The 22,722-nt window shown below is 30.9% G+C and overlaps 1 protein-coding gene across 3 annotated transcripts in view; it reads left to right on the top strand.

Moving 5' to 3' along the window:
- Positions 1–22,722, top strand: part of LOC108907928 — a 68,865-nt gene that overhangs the window by 31,374 nt on the left and 14,769 nt on the right. Inside the window, exon 2 of one of the 3 annotated variants that reach the window (XM_018711772.1) lies at positions 14,595–14,693. The exons of the other annotated variants lie outside the window; for them this stretch is intronic. Coding sequence (XP_018567288.1) covers positions 14,595–14,693 — 99 coding nt within the window. The remainder of the gene's footprint in view (positions 1–14,594; positions 14,694–22,722) is intronic. 3 annotated transcript variants of the gene reach the window in all.

The raw sequence follows: 22,722 nt of genomic DNA, 5'->3' as shown, positions 1-22,722 counted from the left end.
AAAATGAACGAAAATTAAACTTTTCTAAAATTTTTGCGAATGTATTTCGAATTATTTGCAAGTTATTCAAGGAAATATTCAGTTTTAAACATATACACTGAGTATTTCGCATACGTTCACCAAATAAGGCTCACACAAATTTCAATTTAGAGTCCGCCAAACGCGGCCTTGTTATTCCAACCGCTGTTCTACCCCGATTTGATTGTGAGGAACTAAAATAGTTTCTTTGGCATTTGCAAGAGAGCTGTTATTAACTCGCCCGGCTATACATAGAACCGAGCTCCACATTCAAGACAACACCTCCAGGCTATCTCATGTACCCATACATAATCATATTTCAATTTTATGCTATTAAGAAATCTAGTTATCTAGGTAACTTCAATGCCAAGTACAACCGTGGCCAATTTACTGGAACTTGAACTTTATAAATTCATGAATTAAACTGTTCTGCGCGAACAAGGCAACCAAGGATTATTTGATTTTTTCCCACGTCTCAGTGTACAGGGTGGTACTCGTGATCGTGATAGGAACACTCACTGTTTTATTTTTAATCTCGATAAATCTATTAGGAAACAGTTACATAAATATATTCTAACATTTTTCCATTATTTCTTTAAATACTGATACTTTTATTTATGGGTACAACATAAAATGTATAGAATTTGTGTATTAATTGTGCTAAATATTTGACGAAATTCATTTTGTCAACGACTATTTATTTATACAAATAGGAGGGATATATAGAAACAAAAAAAATAATAATTGTGGTATTTTTGTCTGAGAGAATCAATGAAGAAATGAATAAATTTGAAGGAATATGAAGAATTAGTGCACTCTGTAAGCATAATGCTTCCATTTTAATTACTTTAACCTCAATCTATTTTATATGCATAAAACCCTGCTTTTATTTTGTGCTGCAATCTCCTCAATAGTAATCTAGCCGGTGATTAACGGCAATTTATTGAATGACAAGGACATAATATATTAAACTAGTTAGGTATTCCTTTATCGTTACCAATTATTCAAAAGAATACAGAAAGATTGCTATTGCTTTATCTGCAATACGAGACATGTGTACAAATTTGGAATAAATTGAGCTCTTATAGCATATAAACTTTTTTGGAGAATCTGCAACTTTTAGTTTCAGTTTAAAAGCAAATCCACGATATATCTGGTAAACTTTATTTTAATCAGACATACTTTGTCTAAAATAATGAATAATATTATAGCAAATCAATGTCGCTTAAATTCCTTTACTTATATGTATTATATAAACTTCTCCATTTAAAAAAAAAATTATTTAGGTAAGCAGAGAAAGTTAAAAAAATAGACATACATGCTCGCATGAATAACTGTAGAAAGTGTAGTATCATTGATTTTGAACATATGGTGGATAATATATAATCGAATATTGTCTGTGGCACAGTTACTTTAAATATTTACCTACATATGGATTAAGAATACAACGCATACAGGTTTTTGTTTCGGAATGGATCCTCGGTATTTTCTGTTGTTTCCAGCAACATAAATATCAGCGTACAATGTTCTGATATAATCTCTTCAAATAACTACGATTGTAAACCAAAAGTTACAAAGGAGAATTTTCACAAAGGTATATCCACCCATTTATTTTTCTTTTTTCTTCAAGAAAAATAATGGACAATACGAGGATTGCCTTTTATGTTTCGGAAATAGAGAACAAAAAAAATTAAAAAGGAATGAATCATCGCATATGGCTTTATTGTTTACAAAATTTTCTCCATGAAGATCATTACACTTGCTTGCGCTTGAATCAATTTTCGAAGCACCTTTTCTATTTCGATTGATCCAAAACGTGTATTTTGAACACATCAACCGCTTCAGGCGTGGAGAAACGTTGTCCTCGTAATTTATTTTTCACGTGCAGGAATAAAAAAGTCATTGGGAGCCAAATCAGGGCTATACGGTGGATGACTCATCAATTCAGTACTCAAAAATTTACTCAAAGTCGCTATGAATAACACAAATAGCGCCTGTACGTCCTAATAAGTATTCCGATAAAAAGTTGAACTTTACGAAAGGGATGTCGGTTGTCAGATGGCAGCACCAGGATCGTCCATTCCCGAAACATAAAAAGCAACCCTCGTAACTCATACAGTGCCACTGTGCTGTTTGCAAAGCTATTAGACGTGTACCAGTTCTGCTTCTCAAACAGAGCGTATGACATTAACTGAAGTGGCGTTATCGCGTAACTTATTGCCGCATCTTTTTTTTCGTTCGTTGCGAACGTCGGTTTGGAAATGTTCTTGATAAGAGAAATCTCATTTTTGTTGCAAAGACTAGAGTAAGGTCCAGTTCAAGAATGTGTCCTGCGTCACTTTCACCGCAGTCCGCACGTTCGGTCGTGCCCCATATTTAGAAGGAATGATATGGCCGAGCTGTATACGGATTTGGAAAACTAGAGAGTAATTTCATGGAATTAGCTTTTTTCCAAACGGATGTGCTAATCTTATCGGGTCGTATTACTAACAGATAATTCGTTGAACAGAATCTAATGTGCAATTACTTTTGTCCAGTACACTGTAGCAAGATACTATTTCTTAATATGTTTTCTATAAGCATTAATCGACATGCCCCTGCCATGTGTTCGCTCTTATCCGAAACACCCTGTATATTTTGGCAAAAAATTAGGTAATTGGGATATTTTTGTATGTAATAGACTACAAGCCCATCGGAAATTTTCAAGGGGTCATTTGACCCAGCATGAATTACTTATAAATCAATACTACCACATACAAACAATAACTTTAGAAACTATTCCGTCAATTATTGTTGGTACAGGTGAGTACACGGGTAAGCCAAACATGTCCAAGGGGGGTGGTTTTCGGCAAACATTTTTGTACGGCATTTCTTAAGTACATAGGTTATACAAAAGGAATGAACCTCGACCTAATGCCGGACAAAAATATCAATACCGGAAGCCGGGTTTTGGTTATTTATTACAGTACGGTATTTATACTGCAAGATCGATACATAGATAAATTTTTAAGCGACGCCGTATGTACTTGCTGATACAGGAGTACAGGGTGCAACCCTCTATTTGTAAGTAACGTGATTTCAACGAACATCAAATTTACTAATTTTAATTCTATTTTATAAAATAATGACATTTTTGGCCATGCCGTACATTTTTCATGAAACATGTGCTTACAATAGGAAAATTAATTTCCCTCTGAAAAGTAGGATTCACGGTGAAAAATTTTTATACGGCATTCATATATTTTGTTAATACTCACAACAATAATCAACGAAAACAAAATGTCGTACAAAAAAAATGGTTCTAAATGGCTTGAAATTTATTTTTGCAAATAAGGATTACTTGCAAGAATTGATTTAATTTTTACTACGATTTCTCCTTATACAAATTATTTACTACTGTACGGATTTCTATAATAATACTTACAATATCATATAGGAGAATTGTTTCAACAAATATGTACGGCATTGCAATTTTCATTCTTTATGTTATATTTCTGATGAAAATTTGTAAATGCCGTATAGTTATTAATTACACTAGTTAAAAATCTACGGCAGTGTTTTTTTACTTATAAGTGAATTACAGACATAATATTTTTAGTTTATAACAAGGAATTTTCAAAATATTGTAAATTTTCACAATATATTTATTTGTTTTTTAATTCGAATTTTTAATTTGTACCATTAATTATAACCGGCCATGATTTAGTACGATAGTTTTTGGTTATATTTTATCAAAAAAGTGGTTGCCGTACAAGAATTAAGAATCTTATCCAAAAAAAAATAAGACTCAATTCCCAAATACAAGTTACTGTTTATAAACTTTTGCATTAACCATAATTTTCAGATGGCATAGTTGCTAAGAATTATTTGAATAGTTAAATAACGCATGTGGAATCGATGCCGTACATTTTTCAATGACTTGAAACAATGGGGGTTAAAATAGAGGGTTGGGCCCTGCATTTCTAACCCCTGTATCAGCAGATACGTACGGCGTCACTAAAAAGTTATCTACGTATCAATCCGTAAATCACCAAAAATCGGGCCAAAATTTTCAGAAAATCAAAAATTTTCCTGGCTTTCGGTATTGCTATTTTAGTACGGCATTGGGACGAGGTTATTTTTTTTTGTATAACCTTTATACTTTAGAAATGCCGTACAAAAATATTTTTCCGAAAACCACCCCCCTTGATGGATAGCTTACCTGTGTACTTACTTGTACCAACAAGAATTGACGGCATAGTTTCTAAAGTTATTGTATGTAATTATTGATTTATAAGTAATTCATGTTGGGTCAAATGTCCCCTTGAAAATTTCCGATGGGCTTGTAACCTATAAGTTTGCCTAAATTATATCAATATTACAAAGCAAGTATGTAGGTTTAGAAAACACTATCTGAAAAAGTTTTGCAGCCAGTATTAATTTGCATAATCTTGTAGGTTTTTTTCTGATAATTTATTATTTAATATTTATCATTAACTTAACGTCAATAAACACCAGCTTCTGAATACATTTCTGAAGTGTAGCAGCAGCTACGTACTCCGTAAACTAATTTCGATGCCTCAAGCTACCAATTTTAATTAATTTAATAACACTTCATGAATAATGGAACGCTGCAAGTAAATAAAGAAACATATATCCACCTTTTTATTCCACTCTTAAACGCATAATGGTACGATTGTACTAATCCATCACGAAGCTATAAACGTTTATAGAACTAAAATTTACATATATTTTTGTGACTTCGTTATTACAAAGTCCAGCTGTGTTTGACGAGATTTACTGAGGTGACATAAAGATATAGATAAGGAAATTTCCTGGGAATGCCCTTTGTCATACACCGACTGCATATTCCACGTTGGAAAATTAAAATACTATTATTTTTATTCCGTGCATGCCGACGAATTTGTTGCGTCTCAATAAATAATGGGAATGCTCAAAACTTCATGAAAATCTCAGTACTATCCTTGCATATTAATGTAAAATATGTCGCTGAGTCGCTATTGTCGTGGATCATTAAAGTACCAATAATTCTTTTTGTACTATATTTAGAATATAAACGCATTTAGAATTTCATAAACAATAATGAAATCCCCAGCATTGTACGATGATACTGACATTTCATATGAAAAAAACTCCCTTGTTGTATATTCCGTTCTTACTGAAGCAACATTTTTTCGAGATTATCGAAAATAATATGTGCAATTAAAGAACAATTATTTTTTTTAAAGAAGATATACTGTTTTGTCTACTGTATCTAAATTGGGATTAGGAGGATTAAGTTATTTTTCATCTAGTGATTATAACTGTCAACAAGGGATATCTATTCATTTAAATATAAATTAAACAAGATATAATCGTTTGCCAACAAAAACTAGATCAATTTACTAGTAGGTATATTTATGCAGATTTGATATGTTTTTCAATACAAGTATTAAACACATTAATATTGAAAATAATATATACCTAAAAGGATATTATGACCTACATCTATATTCATTTTTGATGGAACTCCATGGTAGCAAAGAAAAACATACGAATAACATACCATAAACTGACCCGTAAAAATTTTGTCGTAGAATTGAGTGATAACATTTGTTCTTTTAATCATTAAAGGTTGGGGAGCTACTAAACAAAATTTTATTTCTTTAAATTAAATTCGCAGTTGGATGTGGTCTAAAAGACAGAAGATTTACTTTACTTTTCAAATTATATTTGTATAAACTGCAAAAAATTAAAGGGTCAAAAGAAATTCCGAAATTTTTCCGTGATCTTTAACATTTGACTGTATTTAGGTGAAAAATGGTTGAATCGGGGATTAAAAAAAGCATTTTGGAGCTCTCAGATTCTAGTTTTTAGATCTTTAAAAAAGGAAATTGAAGCTGAATAAACAAGCTATCTGGTCCATACAATGGCTTAGCTCAGAAAAATATTTCCATATCCGTGGACTCGGAAAATAAAAAAAAAATTGTAAAATTTTTCTGTGACGCTATTTTGATATGATTGCATGATAACCGTAGCTCCTAAAAAATTTCTACCGATAGATCTAAAAACTAGAATGTTAGAGCTTCAAAATGCTTTTTTTAATTCCCGATACGACCATTTTTCACCTAAATACAGTCTGTCAAAAATCACGAAAAAATGTCGGAAATTCTTTTGACCCTTTAATTTTTTGCATTAGTGTATACTATTAGAAACGTAACTACCTAAGTATGTACGTAAATTCAATATATTTTTGTATTTTGATTATTATTTTCCTGTCTACATTCAATCAAATGTCATTCGTTAATTAATTTTGGTCCAAACGCGTATTACTATACTGAAAACAATGGAGTCTACTAAAGTTTTATCATATTACTAGAAAACTGAAAGTAATTCTGATAGATTATACATGACAGTCAATAATCATTCAAGATTATCAGATTGTTTTTCTCTAATTTTGTTTTTCCAAAAAGTCGTGTATTAATATCCTCATAAAAAATACTTGTAAAACTTGGAAATGATTTTCATTTCAACATACAGTGTGTTCAAAATTATAAAAGAGGTGGCTTATTTTAAATTAAGACAATTGAGGAAAACAAAGTAAATATTTTATTTCATTTATGATGACGATTCAATTATCATCATTATTTAAAAAATAACTTGATATCTTGATATTTTTAGCGATAATTTACTGACTTATCTCGGAAACGATATATTTTAGCGACACGAAGCAAGAACACATTTTTAAAAGCGTTTAGCTGTGATTTATCCTAAAGGGGTGTCCAAATTGAAATATTTTGGAAGCAATTAAAACTAAAGCTGAATACTCAATTAAAATATGCTGCTTTTTTGTAATTTCTTGAGGACGAAGTCTTCTCTTGAAGCTTTTTCTCGTGTAATAACGATGATTATAATAATTTCACACTGAAAACGATTTTCTTTTAATAAATTTCCAGATTAACCTCCATTAAATAAATGGAACACCCTAACTAGGACTGTCTTTATTTAGAAAACATTTCTTATGCGGACTTTTTTCTAAAAAAACATCCTGCAACACCAGCGTGTTTAACTAGTTATTTACATATTTAATAAATGCAAATAAACGTGTACATACTTCCATTTAGAGCAAGCTGTAAGTAAACGATGAACGATAACTTGAAGACCAACAGATTCCCTGTACTATTTACTTTGTGCGACCATGATCTACCCCTATCCATATTTCTCAAGTTTTATTACGGGATAAGATATGAAAGTAAGTGGTTGCTTGCCAGCTGTATTACGTGTATGCATTCCGAAGGAAACTATTAGTTGTTCAACGCGCTACTGCAGTTTAAGAATATACATTCGCACAGGGTGTACCAAATACTGCGACAGCCTTTCTTGACTGATCCGACTGATCAAAACAAACACCAGAACACATGCTTTTTTCTACAAGAATTGCCAAGGGCTCTAATGTCCTTCGAGGATTGGACGAGATCGTTTTTGATTTATTACTGAAGAGTATTCACCTCTCTCCGAGCCCAGTTTTCATTTTTTTCTGTCATAATATATATTTTCCTCTAAATAAATTCCTTGATTTCCTTTTCTTTTCTTGATTTTGCTTAGATCCCACATTTCCGCACCGTATATCATAACACTCTGGACAATAGATGTGTAAATACGCATTTTATTTTTTCCCTTCTGTCCTTTTCCCATAAAACTGAAATCCAATAGTTTTTCTACCTTTAATTATTCTTTCTTGGATTTCGTCCTTACTCGTCCCTTGTTTATTGAAGCACTTCTAAGTCTTCACATTTTTCGATACCTTTTATCTTTCCTTTGTCCAAAGGTAAGTTGTTACATTCGTCACTTCATTAAGTATTCACATTATTTATTTAAGTTCATTGTCAGATCATCCTCTTCATACTATTCTTATAGCTTTCTAACCATATAGGTCAGGTCTTCTTCATTCGCCGCAATTACTAAGTCCCATGCTTTTACACTTGTGCCCATCCTTGGGTTTGGGTTTGGCCCAAAAAGATTTTAAATAAGGTAGGAGATAAACAATATCCCTGTATTAATCCCTTTGTTACGTAAATAGTAATTTTATTTGTTTTATTAAAAGTTTCGTATGTGGTAGTAATAGATTATTGTCCTACTTGACATTTACCAAGTTCTTAGTAATGTCCCCACAGCCTTGCTTTAGGTGTCCTTATATGGCTGCTCATTGTTACCCATTTTGTTAAGGTGCAGAAAATAATATGTGTTAAAACAGGAGTTATTTTAGAAGAAACAGGTCGACTAGAATTACACTTACATCTCTATGGCTTCGCAACATATCTACTTAATATAATTATTTTAATACTAAAGTGATCAATTATTTAACATGATTTGCTGCTTTGTCAGTCACCATTATTTACGATGGCAATGTCAAAAATATTCCTAAAAACGAATATGTGAAGATATTTCGTTTCTAATAATAGAAGAAACGTATTTTACAGTTGAACCTGAATTTACTATTTGTTTATTTACTACATTTAACATATGCGCTCACCATGTATACACTTATGTTTTTAATACTTACTCAAATCGACACTAGGTTCCTAATGTAATTATGCCTGTTTAAAAAAGTTATTACTACTGCCATAATAATCAAGGACATAAGCTACTCACATGCGGAAAGTTTACATACACTGTTTCAATGAACAAATATGTTTGTTCCTAAGGTTTTTGAAAATAAAAACCTAGAGAGTTTTTATGATTATTTCTGATATCTCTCCTTCAGAATCGTTTGAAATCAATTTGGTTCAAGTTATCTACATAATAAGCGTTTTGTTTTAATAACTTCAAGTTATGAATATGTAGGTACTGCACGAAGATCCACAGGGCTCCGCTTTGAGGCCTTTGCTTTTCATTGTTTCTGTTAATGGTCTGGTGTACCAAATACTTTTCGTAGTTCGTTATTTGTTGATGATACTACCGTCTATACGTTCGTCTATTTTGGTAACTGGACTTATCGCACCTTATTAGATTTTTTTATAAATATCCATTGTTTGCTTTATTGTATTGTTTTTAATAATTATTGTTATTCTGGTTGATGTTATGGTTGGCAGTTTTTCATTAATTCGTTTCTTCAGTTAACATTCTTCTGCTGTTGTTACAATCGTTAATATGAATTAAAAATGAGTCCGAAAATAATATTAATGCTACGATTTATATAATACTAAGGATGCCGTGACGTTCTACAAATAAATACAGCATATCATCAAATGTATTTGCGTGTGAGGGTTTGTTGTATGAGCACCAATTGTAGTATAAAGATAAGATCAATTACGTATGTTTCAGACAACCAACTTCCTTTCACAATCGAGTATTTGTTACTAAGTTAACATTTTAATTATTTTAATAAATTTAATTGCATTATTATAAAATGTAAATTATAAACATAATCAGCGTATATAAATCTCGTAGCGAATCTGCAAAAAATTTATTCAAATGGGATGTAAAAAGTTGCAAAATTTATGTATTTAAAATTTAAAATATTAGCTTCCAGCGATTGTCTTGTTCACGAATCGTAAGCAATCGTTTCATTCATAAATCGATGCAAGGTCTTGCAAGCATTATCTAGGTATATTATTGTTTTCTGGTCTATCTTTAAAAAAAAATGCACACTAATTTCCAATTAAAATTAAAAAAAATATGGCCACAAGACCCAGAAGTGAGGAATAGTTACAAATTGCAGGGTCCATCAGAGTAGTATACAAAATCGTGACAGAAAGAAGAAATGAAGGTTATAACAATATCTAACGTTGCAATTTACAACTCCTGCTCCATTTCACGTCGTTATGGAAAAAATAAGAACTGTAATGACAGTCACAAACTTCCATATAAGGTACCTGAACCAAACAAGGTCTACAGACTACTGAGGTCCACATTTTGACAATACCACCTAAACAACTTCCGACAATACGAACATGTATTTTATCGTACATAATAAAATAGTTTCGTCAAGAACAATTCATTAAATATAAACCTGCTGGTTATAAAATAACTATTGCAAAAGACTTGTTCTATTACATACACAATGTGGAATGCGTTGGCTTAGAATTGCATTTGTATAATTTTTTAAATTATGAATTTTTAAACAAACGATTATTTATGAATTTTAAAACTGAAATTTCTTTTTGTATGTGAAATCTTTCACAGAGCTCTTGGTAGCATTTGTTTAAAATGAAACTATTACTAGGTTCAAAGTCATTCCAAAGGTAACTTGATTTACATAGTTTATTATTCTTTGCTTGAATTTTGACATTTTTAATAAGTGCAACTACAGTGTAACTACAAATAAAATTTAATTTTAGCTTCATCTATCAGTTGAAAAAATAGTTTGCACAAATATATGCAACCCCTATTTTTGTCATGAAAGTTCTCTTTGTGAGCATATAAACGATCCCCTAATAATAGTATAGACTTTATTATCAAGATATGACCACCTCAAGTTTTACTAGCCCCCAACTGAGGCTAAGATATTCCTTTTTTGGATCATTTAACTACAGCTGTAATGACCATAATTAACTATAATTAAAAACAGAAACTGTTTACGTATCTGTGTCTTTTTTAACTATTCAAATTTTTTATGTGTGCTTTATTTTTATGAAAAGTACTTGGAAATAATCGTCAATTTCAAATTCATGACTCAAATAACTTCATATTTCAGCAAATTCGTAATTTCAACGTAATGTGAATTAGTAACAAAAATGTAGAATCAAAATCATTTTGTTTAGGAAAGATATATCGTATTATTTAAGCTAGACTTTCTATCTCGATTGTCCACAAACATGTTATTACTGTGTACTTAATTACTAAATTTAGATCACTTTCCATTGCGCTCTAAGTGGTGAAGGTGCTCTGCTTAGAGTAAGTAGGTACTTATCTAGAAGTTCCTACTTTTATTTTGATGTAGGACCATATGATGACCGTGATTATTATAAATTTGGTTTCTTCCTTGATTTATTTCCCTTCTATTTTGAAGATGTTTCAAACAAAACTATACCTCTTCATTAAAATCATTTTAAAATATTTTGGGATCATATTCACGGAATAAAATAGTGTCTACTTGAATGAACGCTCTGCTGTTGCATTTTTCATCATTTTATCGTAACAAATAGATTACTTAGTTATTTTTTCTGCAAATTATTTAGCATTCACTACCTATTCAGCTCTTGTCATAATGATTTCGAAGCTAAACTTAGCTTAATTTGTGAAATCAGTTTGCAAAGACCGAGAATGTGTTATCTGAATAGAAAGAGTAAATGACCTAAGACTAACAGTATTTACAAACATCTGCGTACTTTCACATAAGCATTATAATATTCGTAATTATGTGACAATTTACGTTTCTAGGTCAGGGTAGAACTAGCTGCTTTGAGCTACACTGATGTAATTAATGCATTCAACTAATTTTTACATTGTTTAGAGACATAACAAAACCGCCTACATAATAAGTAAAACGTTCAACATTGTTGCAAGATAAAGGAATGTAAATTTTAAGAAAATTAAGTAAATTTGCATGTATATGCATATTTTGCTAAAAAAAAGCCACCGTGTTCGGTAGTCAACTACATTGGTTATCTCCATGCACAGGTACTTTTACTAATAGCCTGTATGTTAAAATGGTAAAGTGTAAAGTAAAGTAACTAAAAGGTATGCGAATACTTGTTGTATTTTGTCTACATTGTATGGAACTGCGATCAGTAGTTAAGAATATTATTTATAAAATAATGTTACTTAAATTTTATTGTCTGTATTTATCAGCGTATCTGAAACTAGTAACTTATTTTCTATAATAGCGTTTCTCTTAAATTTTTACTTAAATTCTCCATTAAAAATTTCACAGCTGGCGTGAGAAATTAGATTAGCGCCTAGTGATAAAATTTAAGAGTATTTCTTTATGGGTCGATTTGAGTACATTTAATTTGGCCACTTCTGATAAAATAAAAAAAATTAAGTAAACCTTTTGTTGGCTATAAAAATATGCGAGTGAAACTAGGACAATTTCACCTTAAAATATATTTTTTAATTTACTAAACGAATGTCGTTATATCTGTTTCTAATATTATTATTAGTTGCTTTGAAATAAACCTGCTAATAATGTTATTTATTAATAATCAAGTGATTATTTGCATTATTAAACTGCCGGATTTATTGAAAATAAAAAAGCACTTTCCATTAGAAACTAAAAAATAATCGGATTATATAAATAGGCATACGCGTTTGTTTGCTTCTGAAATCTTTTATTAGAGCGTAAAAAATCAATTGTCGATTAATTAAGAATAGAAAATTATAGCTGCTTACCATATTTACCATTTAGTTAGGCATGGTTAAACTAAATAAAGCGAAAATAAAAAAGATGTAGCACACGTTTTGAATTCCAACCAATAACTAGAATGTTGCGAGAGTGTTTCTCTAATAAGCTTGTTTTTATTTACTTCAAGTCATATAGTTTAAAAAATAATTTGTTAACAAAATACCATTTAAATTTAAGAAACAGATAAGTTTATAAATTAATTTATAACATACGATTGCGTGTTTTAATTTGTGATTAGAATATTATTATTTTATATTAATATTATAGAATTTATTTAATGCAAACTTAACTATTTTATTGATTACACAGCCACACAAAAAAAAAGTTGTCTACTTTTTATGCGACATATGTTGTCCGTAGTATTTTTGAATCCCGTGTCAGAATTGACCTATCACATCACAGGAATTTTCTAACCTCAAAAAACAGGTTAAAAATAATAAAAATTCACGAAAAAGTGCTAGGAAAAATACAAAAAAAAAAAATTTCTATATTCAAATGTTCATTTATATGGTTAAGACTCCACCAAACGTGAATCCGCGGTCAGAATTGATGGTTCTTTTTCTAAACTAAAAAAACTGGTCAACTAAGGTCAGATATGCAAAAATCAAGATGGCGGATCCAAAATGGCTGACCAAATTTTCAAAAAATAACAGATTCGCGGCAAATTTGGCATACGGGGGTTTTCGAGGTAACTCATCACGGATTCGAGGTCAATTTTGCAAATATCAAGATGGTGGATCAAAGATGGCCGACCAAATTTTCAAAAAATAACACATTTGCGTCAAATTTGGTATATGGGGGTTTTCGGGGTCGCTGATTACAAATTCGAGATTCAGAATTAATTTTGTAGTATTTGTGTTTGCTTTATAACCTGAGTATCCAATCATGTTTTAACCTTCTTAAAGTACATAGGTAATTAATTAAATTTTTAAAAACGAAATTTGTAAATCTTATCTCGGATTAGTGATCAGTGACCCCGAAAACTTCCGTAAACCAAATTTAGCGCAAATCTATTATTTTTTGAAAATTCGTGATATCTAACCTTAATTGACCTGTTTTTTAGGTTAGAAAAAGAACCTTCAATTCTGGCCGCGGGATCACATTCGGCGGGGTCTTAACTATATAAATGAATATTTAAATATAGAAAAAAAAATTTTGTATTTTTCCTAGCACTTTTTCGTGAATTTTTGCTATTTTTTGTGTGGTTGTGTTATACAGGGTGTCCCGTTCATGTTTCAAAAAAGTGCAAGTTCCTCATGGGAAAATAATAGTGGTAGTTCATGTAAAGTTTTTTTCTTAGACACCCTGTTTTCGAGATACAGTGTGTTGTAGTTGTTACTTTCCAAATGGTTTTCCTTAATTATCTTTAAATCGGCTAAAGATAAAAATGTTAAAATTTGTACACGAGTAAACATCAAATGTGCGTTAAGAATAATGTGCATACGGCTTCTTTCTGAAAAGCAGTGCCGCCGATACAGGTAATTGAAGGGGTACAATCGAAAAAAAAATATGTTTAAAGTCAAAATTTATTACATTTCTAAACGGTTCTGTAAACTGTAACACACTGTATCTCGAAAACAGGGCGTCTCAGAAAAAAAAATACATATATGATTACTATTATTATTTTTCCATGAGGAACTTGCACACGAGTTTTTTTTAAACATGAACGGGACACCCTGTATAACAACCTGTTTAATATTTGCAAGTTCGATGTTAGTTGATTTTTTTACTTTCTTAGTAATACGAAACATTAAGGAATATTTAAATATAAACTACAGGGTGTCCGAAAACTAAACCGACAAACGAAGACAGTAAATTCTGGGTATATCGATTTGACCGAATCGTCATTGTTCTTTTTTAATTGTTCAGATCGCTGTTTATTTAGAAGGACCAAACTTAGATTATGCGATTCATACGGGCAGCCTTTTGATGTAAAACCGGTCTTTTAATTGTAACCATAGGCGTCACATTTGGGAGGGCCAACTGATATATTTAAATATATTTTCTTTATTATATACTTTTTGGTATTTTTAATATCAAAATCTAAAATTGCGCAGTATTCTAAACTAAAGAGGCAGTTTTGGTAAGAAAAGAACTATTTTGAATAAAATAAATCGGTTTTACCAAAAAAGCTTTTGTTCTTCCAATTTTTAAAAAGTCCCGCTTACTTGTATTACGCTTATTCGGTATTGTTGTATGTAAAGTAGGTACCACCATGTATATAGTCTGCACAATGCTGTATATATTTCAGATCTGGCGATGTACCCGCCGCCGCCGAGTTATACTCGCTTCTATCAGTATCAGTGCTACCCCAGCCCTCCGGGGTACTACTCCACACGGTACCTACCAGGTCTGTAACATATGCATGTCCATTGTTCATATGCATGTAAGCCGTTTTGTAATGTAGTGCACGTTGCCTGTAGTTTAGTGTTTAGTGACTAGTTTACCGTTGTGTTATCGCATATGTGACCTATGCATAATGCGATGCCTGAAGCATGGTTCACTTCGTAGACAGGAAAAATGTATCTACAAATCATCGGAGCATGCAGCACGTTATTACACGCTAAAATCATCAAAAATGTCGCTGGTGGACAATTTGCAATCGTTGTTTGAATAGGAGCCTTCAAAACCTGCCAATGCCAAATAATTTAGAAAATATTCAGGCGTTTTACTGAAGAAACAAAGAATTGACATTAATGGCTTCGAAAATATTACAAAATGACATATAATTCCTTTTCAAGATCTATGTTTTAAATAGAATTTTACAATTTCATTAATTATAAAGTCAGGTGTGGAAGTTTATTCTTACATCTAAGAGCATTGAACTTCAGATATATAAATGTACCATGAAGGTTAAATGTCTTAATTTTTTGCTTTTGGAATTTTCTTGATTATTTAATCAAGGTTAAACATCATAAACAATTACCTTAAATTGAAGGAATTGTAACACATTACGAATGTTGAGTTAAAAAACTGAAATCATAAACTGAAAGCTGTCATCATTGTCACAATAAAATTAAAATCCTATACAGGGTGTGAGAAGTTTGACTGCCATTACTTCAGCATGAGACAGACTAATCATAAATAAACAAAAAAGTTGTATATTACAGGCGCGTAAGATTAACAGTTTTCAAAATACAGCGTGTATTAATATTGGGGAGTTTCATCACAACGTGACAACAGCGCTTAACCTATTGATGCACACGACGCGTGCACGCGGCAGACTTATCCTACGGAAAAAATGTAAACAACTATTATTGTGAAACATTCAGTAAATTTCAATACATAGGTAAAATAAAATTATCGATTTTGTAGTACGAAAATAGTGTTGGGCTTAAATTGTAGCTCGAATTTTAGTAATTATGAACCTCTTAAAAGAGGAACTTAACTTTTAATCAAATTAACTATTTGAAAAATATGTAATTAAAGTACCCAAAGATTCACGTCGTCCAAATAATCATACGTATTAAAAATAATTTAGGTACATACCAAAAAGCAAAATTCAGTAATTTTTAAACGTACAAGTGCAAAACAAACTACAACATATTCTCAAAATGTCCACCACCATTTTCGATGCAAGCACGACACCTTCGAATCCCATTTTCGCGCACTCGCTGGAAAATACCTCAAAAAAAGGAAATACTGGTACGCAAAAAACACTACGACACGGTCAAATCCAGATACCAACAGAATTGCGTGTTGGTGGTTGCTGGACACCTTAGTACGTCGTTTTAATAAACCACATTGCTCGATATCAATTTTATCGAATTTTAAATTTATTACAACGCTAATTATTATTTTTTAGAATTAAGCATAAAGAAGTTCAAAGTGATAAACATTGTATTTCATGGTATTCTATGAACGCAGTTATGTCGATATTCCTTAATTTATCGAACTTTGTACATCAAATTGGAGATTTTGATAATTTTTTTTTCTCGGAAATAGTTGAGTCTAGGACCTATGTCATAATGTATTCTATCGTCTGTTAAAATTAAGGCAGTCAAACTTCCAACACCCTGTATAAATGTAGATCTTCATTCTAAAGCAATTTTATACGTAGCAAAATCAAAAGCAGAAGTGCAAACTGACAAAATCATAAAATGTTACGTAAATATCGATTTGGTAATGTCTTTTTCGGTATCAACAAAGCTACCAATAAACTCGTATTTGAAATAACACGGAATATTAAAATACATTTTCCATTTGAACACAGGACTGTAAAGAATTGGCAGACAGATTGCTAGCAAAAGCAATTTATTTATGAAATAGCTTTCTTCAAATATTATGAAAGAGGAGGTCGCGTTTATTACAAAGAAGGGTGTTTTGCAAACAGGTAAAAACAGAAAAAAGTTGTCGAATGCTTCATAAAAGCTTCGGCTATTCCTACTAAGTGAATCAAATCCACTGAGTAATCTCAAAATTACAAATTCGAATCCACATAAGTATTTAAAATCTCAAGTGAGAAATAAATGAAGGTAATTGAATTTTTTAGCCGGCAAAACAATTTACCGGCAGTGTTATTAGTTCTACATAATTATTGGTGTATAAAAACTGAGATTTTACATAGTTTGTGTAATTTGCCGCATCACCCTTACACAACTCTGGTCGACCTGGTTTCAAAGCTCTGAGCTATTTAATACGGTTTCCATTTCATTTCACACATTTACAAACGACAAAAAAATTAGCCGGGTTACACACTGCTGACGTTAATAATGATTAATGGGCTGTTATCTGATTTGTGTAATTTAGGTGGGAAGCTATTACCAAAAAATACGAGATCTTGATAAAGTTAATAACGTCTTAGTTAAGGCAGAAAAAGACATTTGTTTATGCAATGTAATACTAGGAATTGTTATAAATTGATTTACGAGAACTTTTAGAACACTTCTAAGTATATAGCAATACGGTTACCGACGTACATCGACACATGCAGTAAAATTATTTATTTTCTCTAAAAATAGTAGAATTGTCTATTTTTCTACACTAAACCACTATCCGAGTCATTGTACAATAACATGTACATGTCTGCCTATGATTTGAAGCTTCGCATCGATCAATTTATTCGATACGTATCTAGCGGCACCGTAATACCTGCCTTGTCAGCCTGGCGTGCCGTTGAACAATCCATGTCTATTGCTGAGTGACGTAGAGTAAAAAATCTTTTATATAGGTTATTTTAATTTGAGTAGGTGTTTGTATCTCGACAATATCAATAAAGGTGATAGAATAATTGAAGGATATCAGCGACATACATGCTGCCTAATAAACCTAGTCTAGACTAAATTAACAAGAAAGTAATATAAAAGCCCTGAAAACTGTGCCAATGTCACTAATATCCTTGTAAAATCAATGTATTATTTTCATAGTTTGTTTTATGATACTTGCTAGAATTGCCTAACCGTTCGTCAGTTTTTTTGATAACCATTAAACGAGGAAAACAAAAATTGATTCAGGATGTTAGAAAATTAAAAACTGTTGAAGAAAGTTTGACTCATCATAAATTAATAGATTACTACTGTTTCCGTCTGCCAAAGTAAATCAAAAGGTATGAAATTGTAAAAGAAAGTGAAAAATTGCGAACCACTGCAGATGGTTTGATGAAATACTAATCACAGTTTTTATTGATAAATTTGTTTCACAGAAAATCATACATTTTTCAAATATTCCTTATAGAACAGACATCCTTAAGGCTTATAATTTTTAACTATTAATTAGGTTATAAGTTGTTGCTTCAGTTATTCACTGTTATTTTTTGTTAAATGTGTATGATATACATTTTAAATCTTATTTTTCTATAATTTATGAGTATACAGTCGGTGGAGTAGAAATTAGTACATCGTAAAATTTAAAAGGCACTAAATTATTTTCTTCTACATAGTTTTTATCCTTCCTCTATTTAAATGCACGAAGCCAGACAATTGAGCATTAATATTTATAAGTTTGAAAATAATGAAATGCAGTGATAAATCATGTTATTAAAAATCTACTAAATTGATTATATGAGAACAACAGGTCATGCGTGGCGGCAGATGTGCTGACAACAATTCTTCATGTTTATTACAATTTTCCATAACAGTACCGATACAAGAGACATCAATCTATCTGCAATTTGTTACGTACTGAACAATGCAAGTATGACGACAGCCGATAGTGCTGGTGTAGGAGGAATAACTCCGATGAAACAATTAAGAATGTGTTTATTACTCAAAAAATTTACAGCTGCATTAAAATATGAACGGTAGCAGTTTAAACAGTTAAGTCTAAATCATTATTTATTTTCTTTTAACACTGTTTTAGAACAGTGATGTGAAATGCGAACCATTAAAATTTTCACTTCAACTTCAAATGTACCTCTGTTTATCATAATTAACAGATAATTCCAAATTATATTAAGGCTGTGAAATATTTTTATTACAACAAATATGAATATGTAGTAACATTAGATATGCCTCAAGGATCGAAACTTGGGCCATGCTCTTTATTTTTATGTTCAGAAAAGTGCTCGCCGGAATAATTTCATTCAGATTAATTTTATTCGACATTCTACCCTCCTTATCACTCTATCTTATCTGCAGTACATATTTCGATAGGTCTATATCTAGTTGTAAGACTGCCATAAGTTCAATGTATCGGAAAAAAATTGTTAGTTCTTACGCAGTCAAATTTTTGTTTAATACCACAAACCTAGAAAAAACTAGACTGATTGCAGCTGTATAAAGTCATCTGCCTAAAATTCATGGTTATGCTCATAAATAATTTTAAAATCATTGCAAAATTATTATTTACACCACAAAGGAGGTAATTATTTTTTACCAGTCGAGGATGATTTTGCGCCCGAGCGGAGCGAGGGCTGGCAATAGAGTAGAGAGGCTGGTGTATAACATTTTATCTACTCCCACAGTTCTTTATGGTTCATGAAATAAAGATTTTATTTTTTGACATTACTTAATCAATTCATTTTGATATTATTCGAACTTTTGCAAAATCGCCTTGTTGTTTGGATTTTGTCGTTTCTAAGATATTTATAAACAAAGCTACATAAAAGTTGCAATTTTGCTGGTTTTGAATAATCATTTCTAAATGAGTGATTTTCAAATACAAACTTACTTTGGACAACATCAATTCCAAAAATTTCGATGACATTAATGTAGTTACAATTCTAGATTCTAAAAATGGTATGTCACGTACGTTTACAATTACTTCTCGTCTGGATTCTGTTTCTCACCTAGAAATTCTCAAAAGATATATGAAGATTAGATTGGAAATTAAAACTGAACACACTTTTTTATGCACTATCGAATAGGTAGATGTTACAACCAACCAGTCGGCAAGAATACCCTTTCTATGATTCCTAATAAGATTGCACAGTTTTTGAAACAAGAACATCCTGAAATATATACAGGCCATTCATTCCGAAGAACATCGGCAACGTTACTGGCTAATATAGGAGTTGATGTATTAGCAATCAAGAGATATGGTGTATGGAAATCAGCCGCAATTGCAGAAAGTTATGTTGCTGACAGTTTAGGTAATAAAAATGAAATAGGCAACAGGATTCTTTACAGTGACACTTTAACGTCAGGTTCTAGTAGAACGCGCATTATACCGTTTCAATGGATCAGTCAGATAATATTGAGCTTCCGGTGACTGAAATGGAGCGGTCAAATCATTTTGAGAAATGTGACAATTAGTAAACGCGAGGGGAATAATTATCCAGATTTTATAAATGTTACTAAATGTAATAACTGTACAATTACTATAAATATTCATACATAATAATTAATAAAATGCAACGTTTTACTATAGTGGGAGCAAATAAAATGTATATAGTGTCTATTTAAATAAATACAGTTTTGATACAACGGTTTTTTAAATAGAACATCTCGTTATTCAATATTTTACAGCATTTTTAAAATTATATTTCGTTCAAACATCTGCGCAGTTTAATAATAGATAATTCGAATATCCCCACAACGTTGTCACAGATAGAAGAGGTGTTTCCGTCACTGTTATTCACGAGATGGTAATGATACGGATTATGCCTGAATTCTATTTTACCGTTACTAACAGAATATTAATCTATCTCCACTGATCATATTAATTTGGTTGGCATCTTTGACATTTCCTTTATTCAGATATCAAATTTATCTGTGCCTGAGAACCGGCTTATATTTATCTTATTTATTATAAATAGATATTCGTCATGGCGACGAAGGAAAAAATCTAATACCTAATGTTTATCAACCATTATAAAAATTATTTAAATCTGCCTGTGCTACATTTAGCATGTTATGCGTTCCATTATATGTATAAATTATAATAATTGAATATATAATATAATAATTTTATTAGTAATAAAATGTGTCGAGTACTTGACTTCTATATTGTACAAAAAGTAAATCATTGTTAGCAACAAGTCGCTATCTTTGCATGAATGTAAAACTATTCATAATTTGCTATAATGAAATGTAGCAGATTATGTTTGGAAAGCATTTTAGGCAGAATTTAAAGAATGAATGTATTTTAAGCTTTATATACTTTGCATATAAACTGTTAGCTTTTTATAAATAAGAATATTATAAGTATGACTAATTGCGGACAAATAATGGATGAATTCAATAATACGTGCCTCAGGGTGCTGCACTAAGACTTCTAGTTTTTACTATCAATTTAAATAAATTCTTTATCTGTATTTTTGTATTTTGCATTTCAGTTAAAAAGTTTTAAAAATTCCTAACTGCAGCAAATTGCTAACTAAAAATACATTGAAAATATGAATGTACCTATGTATTTTTCTACTATATCCTGCGTCAGATTTAGCTGACTTTAATTAATTATCGCATAAAAAATTGGCATGGCTGCGACTTGTTCTCACAAATCATTACAGTTATTGCATGAAAATTCTTCTAGATAACTGTTATTATAATGTGACAATGAGACATCACAAACTAATATTTTTCATCATCAAGTATTTCGTCTACGGAGAAAGAACTAAAAAGCCGCCTACTAATTTCGTCCAAATAATTTATTAATTTACATTAAAAGTACAAGTAAGTTATAACGGCATTTGGTTTGAACAACATTTTAGAGATATGAAACTGATAATAATACCTACTTTCGTCTCGTGCCTACTTTCTCGTTATGTCCCCAGAAATACTCGTAAATTACTGACGTAATTTTATAGCAAAAAATTAATCGTTGGCTTTTAATTTTCAACTCTTCAAGATAATTGCTTTGTTTTTGTCTCAATAAATTATCATTCATTATAGTTACCTGTAATAATGGCCTTGTAATATGAATGGAACTGGAAAAAAATTAAATCCCATAATGTATTGTCGGGAGTATCATGAATGGCAATTAACAATTAAACAAACTGTTGCCAATAATTTAATTGATTGGTATTCGCGATAGTTGAACAATTTTATGCGTTTACAAATTTAAATGCCTTTTTGTTGAAAACGGTTGGCTTTAGAGATACTAGCAAAGTATACCTTTTTTATATCCCGCATTGTTGCACTGCACTGTTAGGCAATTTGTCAACCACTTGTCAATAACTGAGATTTATTGCCCAGTCACCCAGTGCGGCTATTGTGACTAAAGGCTCATTATGGTTTTTGTACTTGTAAAATTCTCATATATTTTTCACATTTCTTATTACACACTCATATATCATAATACTGTACGTATGTTCAAGTTGCAGTGTGGAAAAGTAGATACCATTACATTTTCATATTATCAAGATAAAGGCATGCAACGTAATTTTCTACGTTTATGTAAATTATGGAAAGTATGTTATACATTATCATTGTTAAATGCCTAACATATGTTTCAATCAGCTATTCAAATAAAAATTTCATTTTATAGTTTTACATTTATAAAAAAAATCGGACCTCGTTCAGCTCTTCTAAGAATTTAATGAACCGGATATTTTAATTGCCAATCATCTTACTAATATAAATTAGTTTTAAAGCAAAAAATGTAATTATTTATGCCAATTTCTATAATTTATAAACCAAAGTTTTTTATAGTTGGCTTTTATATTAGGAGTGGTTCTGGTTCACTACGTTCTCACATTTAAATGTGATAGTATAGACACCACAACAATAACATTTAGACAAAGAATTACTATGCGTAGAAGCACGGTGTATGTTACTTTTACTTTCTTTAACTTGCGCTTGAAAATAAATGCCGATAATGGTACCGTTAAATAAAACGTTTGGAACAATTAAGTAACCTGCTAGCGTCACTTTTTTATGCGCGTTTCGACGACTGAAACAGTGTTACTTTTAATTGTGTTCGCAAAAAATTTTAAGGTCAAAGAAACTATTAATTTTATATTTTTATCATTAAGGGTGATTATTTAGTGTTCAAACTTTATA

This window comes from Anoplophora glabripennis, unplaced genomic scaffold, assembly GCF_000390285.2.
Source record: "Anoplophora glabripennis isolate ALB-LARVAE unplaced genomic scaffold, Agla_2.0 scaffold78, whole genome shotgun sequence".
Classification (NCBI taxonomy): domain Eukaryota; kingdom Metazoa; phylum Arthropoda; class Insecta; order Coleoptera; family Cerambycidae; genus Anoplophora; species Anoplophora glabripennis.
Note: the sequence above shows the minus strand (reverse complement) of the source record. Positions and strands in the feature narration are given on the sequence as shown.